At 51.2% G+C, this 18,141-nt stretch overlaps 1 protein-coding gene across 1 annotated transcript; it reads right to left on the reverse strand.

The window, feature by feature from the left end:
* Positions 1-11,107: 11,107 nt before the first annotated feature.
* Positions 11,108-16,429, reverse strand: LOC100216667 (uncharacterized). The gene is made up of 9 exons (NM_001143076.2): positions 16,328-16,429; positions 15,993-16,243; positions 15,753-15,862; positions 15,587-15,637; positions 15,237-15,380; positions 15,018-15,107; positions 11,689-11,795; positions 11,441-11,525; positions 11,108-11,361 (listed from the first exon to the last, which is right to left on the reverse strand). Exons 2-9 carry the CDS (start codon positions 16,186-16,188, stop codon positions 11,263-11,265), a joined length of 882 nt encoding a protein of 293 aa, NP_001136548.1. The 5' UTR covers positions 16,189-16,243; positions 16,328-16,429; the 3' UTR covers positions 11,108-11,262.
* Positions 16,430-18,141: the final 1,712 nt, after the last annotated feature.

Below are 18,141 nucleotides of genomic sequence, written 5' to 3' on the forward strand. Positions count from 1 at the left end.
CAACGGGGTCATCACCGTCGGCCCCACGTACAAACACGCGTACGAATGCGACGTGGAGTGCGTGGAGTACGCCGAGGCCCTCGCCAAGTCCGAGGCCCTCATCGCCGACCTGGAGAGCCTCTCTAAGGAGGTGCCGGACGTGAAGCGTCATGCCGACAACTTTGAGCCAGCGGAGACGGTTAAGGCCGTCCCCCTCGACCTCAGCGGCGACGCCTCCAAGCAGATCCGGATCGGCTCCGGGCTCGATCCCAAATAGGAAGCAGTGCTCGTCGACTTTCTCCGCGCGAACGCCGACGTCTTCGCGTGGAGTCCCTCGGACATGCCCGGCATACCGAGGGATGTCGCCGAGCACTCGCTGGACATCCGAGCCGGAGCCCGACCCGTCAAGCAGCCCCTGCGCCGATTCGACGAGGAGAAGCGCCGAGTCATAGGCGAGGAGATCCACAAGCTAATGGCGGCAGGGTTCATCAAAGAGGTATTCCATCCCGAATGGCTTGTCAACCCTGTGCTTGTGAGAAAGAAAGGGGGGAAATGGCGGATGTGTGTAGACTACACTGGTCTGAACAAAGCATGTCCGAAGGTTCCCTACCCTCTGCCTCGCATCGATCAAATCGTGGATTCCACTGCTGGGTGCGAAACCCTGTCTTTCCTCGATGCCTACTCAGGGTATCATCAAATCAGGATGAAAGAGTCCGACCAGCTCGCGACTTCTTTCATCACACCCTTCGGCATGTACTGCTATGTCACCATGTCGTTCGGCTTGAGGAATGCGGGCGTGACGTACCAGCGGTGTATGAACCATGTGTTCGGCGAACACATTGGCCGCACGGTCGAGGCCTACGTCGATGACATCGTAGTCAAGACGAGGAAAGCCTCCGACCTCCTTTCCGACCTTGAAGTGACATTTCGATGTCTCAAGGCGAAAGGCGTCAAGCTCAATCCCGAGAAGTGTGTCTTCGGGGTGCCCCGAGGCATGCTCTTGGGGTTCATCGTCTCCGAGCGGGGTATCGAAGCCAACCCGGAGAAGATCGCAGCCATCACCAGCATGGGGCCCATAAAGGACTTGAAAGGCGTACAGAGGGTCATGGGATGTCTCGCGGCTCTGAGCCGCTTCATCTCACGCCTCGGCGAAAGAGGTCTACCTCTGTACCGCCTCTTAAGGAAGGCCGAGTGCTTCACTTGGACCCCTGAGGTCGAGGAAGCCCTCGGGAACCTGAAGGCGCTCCTCACGAAGGCGCCTGTCTTGGTGCCCCCAGCTGCCGGAGAAGCCCTCTTGGTCTACGTTGTCGCGACCACTCAGGTGGTTAGCGCCGCGATTGTGGTCGAGAGGCAAGAAGAGGGGCATGCATTGCCCGTTCAGAGGCCAGTCTACTTCGTCAGCGAGGTACTGTCCGAAACCAAGATTCGCTACCCACAAGTTCAGAAGCTGTTGTACGCGGTGATCCTGACACGGCGGAAGTTGCGACACTACTTCGAGTCTCATCCGGTAACTGTGGTGTCATCCTTCCCCCTGGGGGAGATCATCCAGTGTCGGGAGGCCTCGGGTAGGATTGCAAAGTGGGCGGTGGAAATCATGGGCGAGATAATCTCGTTCGCCCCTCGGAAGGCCATCAAGTCCCAGGTCTTGGCGGACTTTGTGGCCGAATGGGTCGACACCCAGCTACCAACGGCTATGATCCAACCGGAGCTCTGGACCATGTTCTTCGACGGGTCGTTGATGAAGACAGGAGCCAGCGCAGGCCTACTCTTCACGTCGCCCCTCGGCAAGCACATACGCTATGTGCTACGCCTCCATTTCCCAGCATCCAACAATGTGGCCGAGTATGAGGCTCTGGTCAATGGATTGCGAATCGCCATCGAGCTAGGGGTCCGACGCCTCGACGCTCGCGGTGACTCGCAGCTCGTCATCGACCAAGTCATGAAGAACTCCCACTACCGCGACCCGAAGATGGAGGCCTACTGTGATGAGGTTCGGCGCCTGGAAGACAAGTTCTACGGGCTCGAGCTCAACCACATCACTCGGCGCTACAATGAGACTACGGATGAGCTGGCTAAAATAGCCTCGGGGCGAACGACGGTTCCCCCGGACGTCTTCTCCTAGGATCTGCATCAACCCTCCGTCAAGATCGACGACACGCCCGAGCCTGAGGCACCCTCGGCCCAGCCCGAGGCACCCTCGGCTCGGCCCGAGGCACCCTCGGCCCCCGAGGGCGAGACGCTGCGCGTCGAAGGGGAGCAAAGCGGGGTCACGCCTGATCAAAACTGGCAGACCCTGTATCTGCAATATCTCCACTGAGGAGAGCTACCCCTCGACCGAGCCGAAGCTCGACGGTTGGCGCGGCGCGCCAAGTCGTTCGTCTTGTTGGGAGATGGGAAGGAGCTCTACCACCGCAGCCCCTCAGGCATCCTCCAGCGATGCATCTCCATCACCGAAGGTCAGGAACTCCTTCGAGAGATACACTCGGGAGCTTGCGGCCATCACGCAGCACCTCGAGCCCTCGTCGTGAATGCTTTCCGACAAGGCTTCTACTGGCCGACGGCGGTGGCCGACGCCACTAGAATTGTCCGCACCTGCGAAGGGTGTCAGTTCTACGCAAGGCAGACCCACCTGCCCGCTCAGGCTCTGCAGACGATACCCATCACCTGGCCTTTCGCTGTGTGGGGTCTGGACCTCGTCGGCCCCTTGCAGAAGGCACCCGGGGGCTACACGCACCTGTTGGTCGCCATCGACAAATTCTCCAAGTGGATCGAGGTCCGACCCCTAAACAGCATCAGGTCCAAACAGGCGGTGGCGTTCTTCACCAACATCATCCATCGTTTCGGGGTCCCAAACTCCATCATCACCGACAACAGCACCCAGTTCACCGGCAGAAAGTTCCTGGACATCTGCGAGGATCACCACATCCGGGTGGACTGGGCCGCCGTAGCTCACCCATGTCAAATGGGCAAGTAGAGCGTGCCAACGGCATGATTCTACAAGGGCTCAAGCCTCGGATCTACAACGACCTCAACAAGTTCGGCAAGCGATGGATGAAGGAACTCCCCTCGGTGGTCTGGAGTCTGAGGACAACGCCGAGCCGAGCCACGGGCTTCACGCCGTTCTTCCTAGTCTACGGGGCCGAGGCCGTCTTGCCCACAGACCTGGAATACGGCTCCCTGAGGACAAGGGCCTACACCGACCAAAGCAACCAAGCTAGTCGAGAGGACTCGTTGGACCAGCTGGAGGAGGCTCGGGACAAGGCCTTACTACACTCGGCGCGGTACCAGCAGTCCCTGCGACGCTACCACGCCCGAGGGGTCCGGTCCCGAGACCTCCAGGTGGGCGACCTGGCGCTTCGGCTGCGACAAGACGCCCGAGGGCGGCACAAGCTCACGCCCCCCTGGGAGGGGTCGTTCGTCATCGCCAAAGTTCTGAAGCCCGGAACATACAAGCTGGCCAACAGTCAAGGCGAGGTCTACGGCAACGCTTGGAACATCCAACAGCTACGTCGTTTCTACCCTTAAGATGTTTTCAAGTTGTTCATATACCTCGCTCCCACGCAAAGTTTAGTCATCAAGGAAGGGTCGGCCTCGCCTCGGCAAAGCCCGACCCTCCCTCGGGGGCTAAAAGGGGGGAACCCCCTCTGCGTCGAAATTTTCCTCGAAAAAAGATCTTTTCTGCCAGAATGTCTTTCGTGCTTTTTGACTACTTCGAAAGTGGATCTTGAAAACGACGGAGTACACGTAAGCAGCCAAGGCTGACCGAGCCGAGGGACTCCTACGCCTCCGGGATACGGATACCTCACTCATCACCTTCTGCGATAAGTAACTCACGTTCGGATAAGTGATTCCGCGGACCGAACAAGTCTTCACGTTCGGAAGCTCTTCTGCCGAAGCGATTCTTCGAGCCTTCTCGACTGCGTCGGTGACAGAGCCCCATGGACGGGTAAGAGTGCGCGTAAGCGGCAAGGCCGACCGAGCCGAGGGACTCCTACACCTCCGGGATACGGATACCTCACTCGTCGCCTTCCACGAGAAGCAACTCTCGCTCACACAAACATTTCTGTTGCCGACAAAAAAGTCCAGATACTCGAAACAAGAGGAAAAGAGACGCAGCTTTACAACACGGCGAGGGTGTGTTTTGGCCTCGGCGGCCGCAGGAAACACACGCTACAAGACAATCCGATCCTGCAGGCTCGGATCCTGACACTTGAAGGGAGCAGCAGCTCCCTCGGCGTCGACAACACCTTCGGCGAGGTCCGACCTAGCCTCGGACGGCGACGCGGTCCGAAGATCTCCACTCTGAAGGACGACGTCATCGCCACGCCCGGGCCATCGCCGCCAGGGTCTTCTCCGAGAATCCGGCTCGGCTGGTCACCCTGAGGCCTCGGCCGGCTGTCCACCGCGGACATCAGCCCGACCCGAGGCCTCGGCAGGTCAATTTCGGCGTCGGTCCCGCTAACGGACGACCCGACCAGGCTCCGGCCGACCAGGTCCTCTTACCGAGCCAACTCTGCCTCTGTTCGCGCTGACACCGCTACCCCTGGCCTCGGCTCATCGAAGAGCGGCCGAGGGGTTCCTTTAACTAAGCAAGGGAAGCCTCGGACAACAAAGCTGACCGAGCCGAGGGACTCCTACGCCTCCGGGATACGGATACCTCACTCGTCGCCTTTGCCCGGGGCAACTCACGCTTGGTGAAGCGGTTCAGACAACCAACAGGCGAGTCTTAGTGCTCGAAAATGAGGAAAAAATACATACATGTTCAGGCCTCGACAGCCACAATGAACAAAAACACTGGCATTCAAAGTGCCATTACAAACGGAACTCCGGTTCCACCTCCGCAGGTACGAACAACCCCACTCGATGGGGGGGGGCCTGCGGAGCAACAGAAGACTGACGGGCGGCTCGCCGTCGCCCGCTCTGGCAGCAGCAACAACGACTCCCGCTCCGAGTGGCCAAACTGCAGCAGCGTAGGCCTCAGGGCGGGTGCTGCTGCAATCTTGCCCTCGCCCACGCCGACGCTCAAGGGGCGAGGACAAGTACAAAGACCCGAAGGCCCGAAGCGCGGATGGTGGCGGTGATCCCGTCGGCAACGGTGACTTCTCGAGCCGCCTCCACCTCGGCGCCGACGACAGGGGCCGTCAGCCCTCCGGCAGATCCCCACTCAGATCCTCCCAGACGAGTGGGGCACCGACCTCCGCGCGGAGGCGTCGTACCGGTGCAAAGGCAGGACCGCCCCAGAACACGAACGCCGCCCTAGCAGCGCGTGACATCTTGGGCGGTCCTCCCGTGCACACGGCGCGGCAGCCGCCTTCCGGCAGGAGGGGGCACCGGGAGCCAAGCCGACGAGCCCGACGCGCTGAGGCTGACGACGCCCGCCGTCGACCAGCCCCGCGTTGTCGAAGTCCGACCCGCCCGTAGGGCCAGTGAGCGCCCTCTCCCTCGAACGCCGTAGGAGAGGCCGACCCACGGACCTGGGCGAGAGGTAGAGCTCCGGCTCAGCCCGGCCTCCACCCCAGCGAGGATGATGAACATCCTTGAAGCTGAGGGTGGGACCAAGATCGCAGCCCGACTCGCTTCTCCCCACCCAGGGGCTGGTGGTCACCGTCTCGGGTGACCGCCGGCGGAGGGGTACAGCCGGGCTGTGTGATGAAAATCCTTGAAGTCGAACGATGGCTGAAAGGTACCAACTCCCATGGAGTTGCGTTCCTCCAACGACGAGGCGGAAAGACGGCGGGTATCCCCCATCCGGGGGCTTGGAAGGTGGAAGGACACGATGCATAAGGGAGCGCGAAGACATGGTCGCCTTCCAAGGGGGTCACCCTCCTTTTAAAGGCGGCTCTCCCTACTCGCGTCCCCAGCCGTCGCGGGCTGAGTCTTCTCCAACACGCTCCAAGGTCTTCCCCTACGGCGCGGGGGCTGGGTCCCACACGTCATGCAAGCCGGCTCAGAGCAGAAGAAGCCAAATCGCCGTGCGCGGTGCGTACAACCGCCCAGCGGTTACAAGCGACTCTCCACTTTTGCTCAGACCAGCGGGCGAAAGGGCGGGCGGCCATGCAGGCGGCATGCAACCGCGCCAAGTGGGCGCACTTCTCCGACTCCCAACACGCCTGGCATGGAGGCCCAGGCCCACGCGTCATACAACTGGCGCGCCGAGTGCTTCGTGCATGCAACTGCACCGCCACTTGCGCCACCACCGCGCCTCCTCGACTGCGGAACCGATACCGCGACTCGAGGCGACCCAGAGCACGACCCAGCGGCGCCAGACTGGCGCGACGGTCAATGCGGCCAAAAATGGGCCGGCAGTAATGGCGGTGGCAGGCGGGCAGGAGCAGCGGTCACGTCGCCAGCCAAGCCTACGTCCCATCCGGGGGCAGCGAGAGAACCCTCTCTCACGGCGTGAAGACGATGCGCCCGTGTTCCGTTCCTCGAACAGCTCGCGCACGCGCAACGGCCTCCCCGCCAACCACTAGCCCCGCCGCATTAACTTCGCGGCAGGACAGGCGGCGCCTCTGGCAGGAGAAGTGGGCGACGCTTCGCCTTCGCCATAATGACCGCGTCAGAAAAGGTACGCCGTGTCGTTCGATTTCGTATCCTTTTCCTTTTTCCCTCTTTCTCTCTCTTGCAACAGGGACCGGGAAAGGGGGATATCCCGAAAAGGATCCTTCCCCATGAAGGAACCAGGCTCCGAGCCTCCCTACTGATCAGAGGTTCGAAGGCTGGCCCCTCGGAAGGGTTCGACAGCCGCCTCAGATCACGTGGGCCCTACACCCACTACTGGTCAGAGGTTCGAAGGCCGGCCCCTCGGAAGGGTTCAACGACCGCCTCAGGCTACTCGGGCTCCGCGCCCACTACTGATCAGGGGTTCGAAGGCTAGCCCCCGAAGGGTTCACAGTCGCCTCAGACACAGAGCGAGGGATGACCATGGGTACGTTCGATACATAGCCAAGGCTCGGGCTGCGCTCCCGAGGTACCCTAGGACATTTCCGAGACCAGCGGGAACGATCTTGTAACGGAATCCCATCAGAGGGAGGCATCGAGCCCTCGGACCCCGTCGCCAGGGGACCGGGTCCGACAGATCACCCGCAGGTACTTTTGGGCGTGCCTCTGGGCCCCTAGTCGACCCCTAACGAATGGGGCACGGACGTCCACTCGGATTACCCACCTGCAGCTCACCGGAAACACCATGTTCAGCGCCCATCGAGGGCAACATGGCGCTTTCCCCCCCCCCCCTCCTCCTTGCGGAAAGGCGACGCAGGGGCGTATGTAAAAAAGTCGAGTCTGTCCCTGATCGCCCTCTCGCCCTGTGCAGAGGCTCGGGGGCTGCTCTCTCAAACCTGGCTCCGGCCGAACCGTTGACAGCGTCAACATACCAGCCCGAGAACTTGGGACCCGACAGCGTCATCTCATACCTGCTCTCAAACACATTTAAAATGTGAAGTAAGGTAGAGACTTAGTTTGTAACTTGTTTTTCATCTAAACAACACAAAGTAATATTATCTCCATAGATAATAAGGTCAATGATATAAAATCATGACCACCACATACCCTCAGTATGTAGTATATCATTCTGTAAAATCCTACGAAGTGTGCTACAGAATGATTAGTGTAAGTGACCATTAATCTCTGTTGACCGATATTTATCAAACAGGAGGTCCAACTTACCAGAAGTATGTCATTGATCTTGTACCTGGGGATCTTCTATAGATATCCAAGATCAATATATCCAAACATAAGGAGAGCATGAGTACACCTGGAGATCATAACTCGATCTCATGTGCTGTTAGCTAGCAAATCTTTGCAAAGCAATATCCGGTCGGATGCTCTTGCAAGATATAATAGCACATCTCATGATCTGAAAGAATCAAATAACCATGATTCTTTCATATTGAATTTCTTCAATATACGTTGGATATAGACAACTTTGTATCCAAGATACTCAAGATAGTTTACTTTGAATTGAAAATCTCTTTCAATTCATATCCTATATCTCGAACTCCGTCGATAAGTAATGTATGTTTAAAATATGCTGCACATATTACATGTATCATCAGCAGTCTAAATATCTAACTTTTAGATACAATACTGATGAAAAACAGTAATTATGGACAAAACATATAGTCTTGTACTTAAAATTTTGTACAGAAAAAAAATTAAACACTGGTCCTAGGTGGCCAGCCATAGACGGCCCAATCTCTTTGCTGGGCGCGGCCCATGTGGCCAGAATGGCCCATGTGGGCGGTTAGGGTTTCCTAACCGGTCCTCTGTCTGCCATCACTAGCAAACGCCGCCGCCGTCAGGGAGCCTCGGAGGCGTGCGAGCGGCCTGGGCGCGGGCGGCCTGACCAGCGCGCGCGCTGCCCCGGCTCCGGCCTCGACGACGGTGCACGAAGCGGGCGCGACGACGTAGCCCCACGCGCGCGGCTCCGCGGGCGCGCAGCTCCGGCAACGGCTGCCTTGCCACGGCGGCCTAGGCGCTGGTGGCCCCTGGCGGCGCGGTCTCCCCCGGCCAAGGCGTTGTGGCGCCCCGCCGGTCAGGGTGAGGCCCACTAGCGCGTGGCAGCCCCGTCCTCGACGCACGGCAGCACGCGGGCCCCCGGCGGGTCGGGGGGTGCGGCCCCCACGGTGGCACGTGGCACGGCCCCCCAGCGCGTAGTCGCGCGGTGCGCGGCCCTCGCGGCTCCGGCGCGCGTTCCCCAGCGCACACGGGCGAGGACCCCCCCCCCCCCCGGCGGCGCGCGCGAGCAGTTCGGGGGCGCGGCACCCGGCCCCGACGCGCGCGGAGCGTGGCACCCCGCGGCACGCGCGGGCGTGCCCCCGGCCCCGGCGGCTCAGACGAGCATGCCCCTAGCGGCGCGCGCGGGGGCGTGGTCCCGGCGGTGCGGCAACCCCCCGCGTGGCCCGGCGCGGATGCGGCACATGACCACAGCGCGGGCACGTGGCCTCGGCACGGCGCCTCCAACCAGGCGGAGCACCGGTGCGGTCTCAGCCCCAGTGCTCGAACCGACGTGGCGGTAGCGTGGCCCCTGCGCGGGCGCAGCGATCACTGTTGAAGGTCCTTGCCACGGTCACGAAGCAACCCTGTCGAGCGACGAACGTATTGCGGACTAGGTAGGACCCGATCCGATGTTGTCGCAGGGCTTGTTGGCTGCTGCCATGGCACACGGTGCCATCGTTGCATATGCCATAAAGTTAAGATCATGATGAAATTGAAGAAAATTACATCAGATCAGTGCTTACTTTACTGTGTCCCGATGTAATTTTATATCCTGCACATCTTGTTTCTTAACTTCTGCGAGCGATTCCTTCTCTTTCCCCAACAGCAACTTCTCTTTGTTCTCGCGAGCAGTGCTGATAACGTGTTAGAGTTCAGTGGTAACGAGACACAGAGACGTAGAGAGAAAATGATAGCCACACTTTATTATTGCAGGGAAGTCCTGATTATATATATGTGAAGGGGTGTATCCTAAGGGGTATGTCCCTTAAGGAGAATCTGTCGTATCTTTTGGATTGGTCACATATACAATATACAATATTTTGTAACAGTCTGATCCCGTATGCCAAACACTGTTACTCGTGTCTTTCACTCGCATGAAAACTTATTTAGTGGTGTTTGGATCGAGGGCGACGAGAAACAGGTCATCCCTTTTGTATGGCTTGAGGCGTACAGTCCTCGATGGGGCCCTTGGGTTACCGATGCGCAGTGTGGTGGTCGTGTGGGCCGTTCATCACAGTGCAAAAGTGTTTTCGTATGCACAATGAGCTGGCGGCTGGCCACAGAGCAGAAGAGCTTAATAGCATATCAGATTTATTAACTAAATGATTACAAGAGCTTAGTAGTATACTAGTTTCTAGATTATATATTTTATAGAACGAATATTTCAGAATTTAAATGTGTTACGTTTTTTTACTGTCATGGGGGAGAAAATTCCCACCTGAATTTCATTGCAGAAGGTCGTGTGGGCGACAGTTACAATGTGAGGTACATCGAAGTTTTATCGAGAAGAGTTAAGGGGGTGGAGGGGAGAGGAAACAAAGGGGAGAGCTAAGTGGAAGACAGGGTACTACACCAAAGGTCGGCAACAAAGGGTTTTGAATGTGAAGTATTTTTACAGTTTCTATATAATATCATGTTTTGGATAATATATTAGTATTTTATGTCATGAGATGTTTGGTTGGATTTCTAAAAACTATGTTTTCAAAACCATATTATTCTAGATACCATAGTATTTTGAAGTATTGTAAACTTCACTCCAAACCAAAGTTTTTATGACATGGCTAGTTTTTGTCTAATATTATGGTTTATAATGTTGTATATAAAAATGTTTCTCAAAAACATGATATTTTTGGAGCTGTCGAAACTACAATTATCATGACAATTGCACCATGGTTTTAAAAAAATATTGTTGCCAAACAAGCCTAGTTTGCTTGCCGGGCGAGGGTCGGTGGGCCCATGGGCAAGCGTCAACTTTACTGGCAAACATGGTACTCCCTCCGTTCTTTTTTATGTACCATGATTTAGTTTAAAAATAAACTAGTGGACGATAAATATTCAATAATAGAGGTAGTACAAGGAAGCGATGCTAGGTCGTCTCTAAATATCCTAGCATTCCTTCTCTTCCAATAGTGACAGTAGCATAAAAGAGCGAGAGTGCTGAAATCTTGTTCCTGAAGAACATGAGGAAGAAGACATGTATTAACTCCGTTCTTAAATATTTGTCTGCTAGTTTATTTTTCACTAAACAGCGACGTTCTTGAATATTTGTTTGCTAGTTTATTTTTCAATCAAACAGCGACAAATAAAAAAGAGGGAGTTGTGCGTGGTCGTTGCTGGTCACATGACAACCTTCTTTTTCATAAGTCTGAAGCCCGTTCTTGGAAGAGAGCCAAGCAACAAAAAAAACATGTGTTGCGTTTTTTAAAATGTTACTTAACCTACTACGCCGTGCTTGACGTCTATGCACAGGCACAACTCAGCAATCAGCATAGAGCTGAAGAGCTTCAGGCATCGTCACACTCACATCGCGAAAGACCGGCAAGCCTGTCCTATAACGTGTTAAGAGGAAACGCACCAATGGAAGAGAAAAGAAGACACAAAGGACTGACATGTGGAACCCACATCCGTGACAAAAAAAAAAAAGTCAGCCAGCTTGGGTTCGAGTCAGGGGTACATTGCGGCTTCTATTAGATTGACAGATATTGATCTAATCACCCTGTGAATGTTGCTACTACAGCATAAACGATGAAGACCAAAAAAAAATTAAGTTCTGTACTGCAGTGTAGCTCACGCTCCAAGCGTCTTTTGCTTCTTGGCAGTATTGATGTAGGGCCGCAGCACAAACTCGCTCTGCGCTTCCTTTTGTTCCACGGTTCCTAGTTTGATCTGGTGGAGAAGAGCAATATGTTAATACTGACCAAATATTACTTCACATAACAGTGTGTTCGTGGAAAAATTATATCACCTGGTACAGCCGCAACTCGAACCGGGGGCCGACCTCCTTCAGGTCAATCGATTTGGGGCCACCTGGTTTTTCATATACATGATGCCTTGCGTGGCAAAAGAAAAGGAACTGTCAGTCTTCTCATGAAATGCAAGAGCATATCAGCAACTGCCAGTCTTCTCGTGAAATGCAAAAGCAAATCAGCAACTAGTGCTCTACGTCTATAGTCACAAAAAAATACTGCATGGCATAAATAGTGAAATGTGTACCTGAAAGAGATGTAATCGTCTCTGTTAGCAAATGTAATTATTCGCTTTGAATCTGGCTTTGGGACAGGAAAGAGGTGCTTCAGAATAGTTGCAGTCCTTTCGCCAATCTGCAACAGATAGCAGGTTATTAAACTGTTGTGGACATGCAAATGTTCTCTACAGGCAGAAAAACAAGCTAATTAGTCAAAAACAAGCTAATTAGTCTCCCCGGTAAAACACCAAAGGGAGTATAGGTAGCTACTCCCTCCGTTTTTTTATTTGTCGCGGTTTAGTTCAAAAATGAACTAGCGGACGACAAATATTCGAGAACAGAGGTAGTAGTATGTTCCAATCTGCTCCTCTAGAAACTAACGAGGTCACAGAATGTCTTCCACTCTCATCAGCCAAACTAAGGTGTTGTTTGGTTCAGGTCTTTTGGCCCATAATCAATTCACGGCGCTAATAGATTCCCTTAGTTGGGCTTTGGTTGGATAGAGCTGAAGTCCATCACACCGTAAATCAATACGGGCCCATGAAACTACGTTAGCGCTCCTCACCGGACGCTATCTGATGACGCCCGTCGCTCCTCTAAAATTGGCTGCTGCAAGGGATTGGATCATGTTTCCCAAAACAACCAAACAAAATCAGGTAATCGTTGCTTTGGAACGATTCACGCTGCAATCTCATTCCATTACTGTTACAGTTACCTTTGATGAACCAAATACCACCTGAGTGTCTCATGCTAAATCTAACAATCAAAAGCTACGGTGGATTGAGACTTGGCTCCGCAGTAGCATGTGCATATCAGGTTAACAACAGTTTTTGATAAAATAAATTAAAGGCTCCAAGTTATGGGCATCTATTAGGATTTACATGCAATCCTATCACATTTTTTAACCCAAAAAATCAGGACAGAGGATAAAAATGGCCAAAAAGAACAGAACAAGAAAAGAAATAAAGAACGAAACATATCAAACCATTGAAAGTAGAGTTTTCAGTCTTATGTTATGAATGGATTTAGGTCTTCATGTAATAATATCCCAGGTTAACGAGAAAGACATCATTGCAACCTCGAACATTAAGAAAGAATAGCAAGCACATCAAGTCAACAAGACAAACAACATTACAGAGTGATGTGAAAATATTAAAATTCATTTCAACTCTTTTAGTATAGAAAAGAAATTAACAGAACTAACTAGAATCATCAAATGACCAAAGAATAAGAAAAGCACAGAGAACTAGTGAGTGGAGGTTCTCAGTCTTGAGTTATGAATGGATTAGGTGTCTTCCATGCAATAAATGCCTCAGGTTAACGAGAAAGACATCATTGCAACCTCCAACATTAAGAATGAATAGCAAGCACATCAAGTCAACAAGACAAACAACATTACATAGTGATGTGAAAATATTATAATTCATTTCAACTCTTTTTTAGTTTAGAAAAGAAATTAACAGAACCAAATAGAATCACTAAATGGCCAAAGAATTAGAAAAGCACAGAAAACTAGTGAGTGGAGGTTCTCAGTCTTGAGTTATGAATGGATTAGGTGACTTTCATGCAATAAATGTCTCAAGGTTAACGAGAAAGACATCATTGCAACCTCCAACATTAAGAATAAATAGCAAGCACATCAAGTCAACAAGACAAACAACATTACAGAATACAGAGTGATGTGAAAATATTAGAATTCATTTCAACTCTTTTTTTAGTTTAGAAAAGAAATTAACAGAACCAAATAGAATCACTAAATGACCAAAGAATAAGAAAAACACAGAAAACTAGTGAGTGGAGGTTCTCAGTCTTGAGTTATGAATGGATTAGGTGTCTTTCATGCAATAAATGTCTCAGGTTAACGAGAAAGACATCATTGCAACCTCCAACATTAAGAATGAACAGCAAGCACATCAAGTCAACAAGACAAACAACATTACAGAGTGATGTGTAAATATTAGAATTCATTTCAACTCTTTTTAGTTTAGAAAAGAAATTAAAAGAACTAAATAGAATCACCAAATGACCGAAGAATAAGAAAAGCACAGAAAACTAGTGAGTGGAGGTTCTCAGTCTTGAATTATGAATGGATTAGGTGTCTTTCATGCAATAAATGTCTCAGGTTAACGAGAAAGACATCATTGTAACCTCCATTGTAACAAGGATGGACAGGAAGCACATCCCAAGTTAACAAGCATTACCACAGTAGTTCTGTGGAACTATTAGGATTCAGTGCAACTCTATTTAATTTAGAACAGAAATAAACAGAGCCACCAAAGAACGAGAGAAGGAAAACATAGAAAACTACCCAACCTTGAGTTCCGTGGAACTATTAGGATTCACTGCAACCCTATATTTAATTTAGAACAGAAATAAACAGAGCCACCAAACAACCAAAGAATAAGAGAAGGAAAACATAGAAAACTTTTCAGAGTGGAGGTTCTCTGCCTTGAGTTATGAATGGACTTGTGTCTTTCGTGGAACAAACATGCTTACATGCATCAGGTTAAAGAGAAAGGCATCATTGCCTCCCAACATTGTAAAATAGGCATGCACATGGTGGGATGCTAGGCTAAAAAACGAATGAAAATAGTCACAAACAAACGCAAGAACCTGCAACTTGTTACATCTTTAGAATCAACGCTGCTCAGTTAGTCTTTGAATGGATAGATTCGATCCTCATACTATGTCTCAGGTTAACGAGAAGTCCATCATGGCAGCCACACAAGGTAGTAAGAAAAGTATAAACTGTAGTTTGAACACTTGTTTACATTCAACATTTTGTTCAATGTGAGCAGCAGTAATATTTTGGATTGGAACTATTGTTAAATCAAACATTGAGCAATACAGACAAGGCAAACAAAACAAAACAGTGAACATGTTTGGAAACAGCAGCGGAAGCGGAAAATGTCCTAGAGAAAAATGTAACAGAAGCAGTAGATTGCAGAACTGGGAGGGCTCAGCAGCTTATTATTGAGAGGAATATTCAGATAAGGTCATCATCAAACTAGTAATGTATGCCTAACAAGGTGGAGTCAAAGGTAGTACAACTAATACTTAGTATGTGTACAAGGGAGAACAGCTCTTGAAAAGTTCTCAGATTAGAACCAATCATCACAGGATCCCCCAGTTCGTAATGGCTGCATTGACATCCTTCTTCCAAGCTGATAAGGAATAAGATAAACAAAAAAACACCCCCCCCCCCCCGACACACACACACTGCAGCATTTTCAACCAAACTACTCAGTTTACTTACTTTTCAAGCACACATGGTGAACAAGACGCTATGACAACAAAGATAAGGCGCGAGGGCAAACTAAAAAAACTGTGCATATGAAACAATGCATGTATGGTCCACCTGGGTTGAGAAGTTGTCCAGTATTAAATGGGGGTAAGCTTCTGACATTTTGCCCATCGTCTTCCTGTCCTTGATATCATGACGTGTCACCTGCACACAACAACAAAGCCTCAGGATACAACCAAGTGTGGGCACTCTGCACTCATTCTGTAATCTGTACACTTATGGCCAGCACCAGCTCAGAATATATATACTTCAAAAACCGATAAGCACACTTACCACATTGAGCAACCCAAAGTATGCAGTTGGACCATGTGGTAGATGGGAGACAATCAAACCATCAGGTTGACCACGGTGTTCATGGACCAGAATAAGATCTGTTATATCATGTGAGCGGCAGGCCTCCACAATTTCTGATATGACCTGCGAAAAATACAGATGGGAGAGTGAACAACAACAATAACAAAGAGAAACAAAATACTAGAGTGCAGGATACACTAAAGCACACGAATTGTGCGTGGCAATATGTTCGCTACCTAAACATCATAGACCTAAGTTTTAATTTATTGCAAAGGATTCACAACAAGAACTGTTGATATATGTGGCATAAACAAAAGAGCATCTTATACCTGTCCACCACGGTTCATTCTTTGTGAGTTTGGGAAGACAACCTTGAGCTCCTAGGCACAGCAAAAGAACCAGAAAGGTCGGTTTAGCTGAAAGCCTGAATGCAATGCATCATTTGGACCCACGGAAAGCGTCTAGAAATTTCCATCCAGAAAAACAAAAGCATACCTTAACAAACTGAGTTAGGGGCGCGCTAGGATTGCGAGAAGTGGTCAATAGTATCTTGGGCTCCCGAATGGTGGCAGTAGCGTACTCGTTGTCAACGATGCTCTTGGGAACTGCAGCACACCCATTCACCGATCCACACAACAACAGAGTAAGCGAACACATCATTAACCAGACACAAACGACGATGCAAACCTCTCACGCCCTACAACAAATGGAGGAGGGGATACGGCAACAGCGCACCTTGACGCTCCTGGTCCTCGAGGTCGATCTGCCTCCGCAGGTCGTGCTCCTCGTTGCGGAGCTCGGTGGGGATGGGCTTGCCCTCCTCGAGCGCCGCCCGGATCCGGCGCTTCTTCTCGAACAGCGCCCGCTGGGGGCCCTCGAGGCTCTTGGAGTACAGGTACTCCCGACGCTGACGTATGTTCCGCCGTAGCATCTTCGCTTACCTTCTTCTCCTCCTCCACCAGGGGTGAATCTAGTAGATGGATAATCTTTGGGAGCAGGCATCAAATAGTCAAATAGCTTGAAAACTCGCTCTGGCACAGCAGGACAGGGAAAATAAGGGGGGGGGATACCTGGTGAGCGCTCTTCGCCGGCGAAGGCTTCGACACCTGACGTAGGACAGCGGCGGCGGCGGCGCACCCAGTCGTCGCAGAGAGGGCAAGCGCAAGGCGGCTGGCACTGGGAGTGGGAGAAGACTGGTGGCCGTAGTTATACGTTCGCTTGGTTGTAGTTGGGCTTTTAATGGGCCTTCTCCGATGCCCATACGCGCCAGCATACCTGCATATGCTAGTGATGATCTGGCTTGTTTGGCTATTTTTTATCACGTTTAAGGCTGCTGACAGTGCACTATCCCTCTCTCACCGCTCTAGATGTCTAGACGGGCCGGACTTATCGGGCGGTCCCAAACCTAGCACGAGTTTGATCCGACACGAATCTGACGGAAGAAAATTCTTTTACAACCTCTCACATCCACCACTCGAAGGCCCACAAACACAGATTAAAATTTACAAAAAAACTCTTTAGTAATTTGTTTTTCTTCTATTTATATGGAACAACATCTGGTATATGTGAGGGGCTGTAAAAGAGATTCTTTTACATCCGGTATGTAAAGAACTTTTTTCCGAACCTGGCACGGTACGTAGTGAACCGGGCCTGTGCCAGTTCGACCCGATCACCGGGCCGTGCCAGGTTCGTGTCGGGCCAAACCCGTGCCGGATTTCGGACACGGCCCGTTTTTATTTTTTTTTCTATTTTTTGTATAAATACATATATTATACTTGAATATAGAGTATAAAACAAAAGAAACATTTGTTTTTGTTGGTTGTGGGTGTAAATAAATGTTTAGAGCTAATAAATATGGTTTAACCCTCAAATATGCATACTTTTAGGATATTTTTATCATTTAAATGTCATATGTTGTTATTGGCCTGATAGGCCCATCGGGTCATGGGCGGGTCCGGCACGATTATTGATCTAGCGGGTCGTGCCTGGGCCTCGCTTGGGGCCCGTGGGTCGGCACGACACGGCTCGCTAACTAATCCGGGTCGGGCAGGCACGATCCCAATCCGTGTTGGGCCTAACCGTGCTCGGGCCGGCACGTCCCACCCATTTGAACATCTATACTCACCACTACCACGTTAGTTCTTTGCTTCACTCTTATCCGTGACCCATAGTCACATCAGCTTTTCTATTTCAGAATTAAGTAATTCACGTAGATTCGTTTTGATGCTTACAAATCACACAACGTACTAATTTTTTATTGAATTAAAAATTACGGAGTGCATAGTAATTAAAATAAAAGTGCATGACAAATAAAAAATTATATACATCTAATCGGAGTCCTCAATCCCATCCTCATCTTCCTCCAACATACTACAAGGATTGGGGATAAAATTTGTGACTTACTGCAAAAACAAAATTCATGTTTTTTGGACTCCAAACAGTTGAAAACGGCTTGCACACGTGATGATGACGTGACCATCTAGACCAATCAGAACCCACCACCTCACTCTCGCAAGTGTCTCACCTCTGCCAACACATCACTCGCCTCTCACCTGTCCTTGCTCGAGGGCACGCTCCAACACGGACGAGAGTGAGGCGATATCACCCACTCTCGTCGGGCGGTCGCAGCGTCGCCCACCGGCTCGCTCTCGCCCCGACCCCGGTGATAGGAGCGCTCTCTCGCCCACACTCTCAATCGTGTTGCCACCATCCTAAGGTCTGACCGAGTTAGATATGTGTTTGGTTTGTAGCCGCAGTTGTGACAAGATTTTCCTCAAGCTGCGTAGGTCTCACTTGTTAATGATATGTAAAAGTGTGGCAAGATTCACTTAGACGTTGCAAACTTTGACAACCCCTTAAAAATACATGTCGGTTAATAATACTA

Source organism: Zea mays, chromosome 5 (genome assembly GCF_902167145.1).
Source record: "Zea mays cultivar B73 chromosome 5, Zm-B73-REFERENCE-NAM-5.0, whole genome shotgun sequence".
NCBI lineage: Eukaryota > Viridiplantae > Streptophyta > Magnoliopsida > Poales > Poaceae > Zea > Zea mays.

Coding starts and splice junctions, on each gene's coding strand:
- LOC100216667 (NM_001143076.2), bottom strand. CDS start 16,188: ATGCTACGGCGGAACATACGTCAGCGTCGGGAGTACCTGTACTCCAAG. Junction 15,863..15,992: donor CGAGGACCAGGAGCGTCAAG/GTGCGCTGTTGC, acceptor GGTGTGCTGCAG/TTCCCAAGAGCATCGTTGAC. Junction 11,526..11,688: donor GACGATTACATCTCTTTCAG/GTACACATTTCA, acceptor TTGCCACGCAAG/GCATCATGTATATGAAAAAC.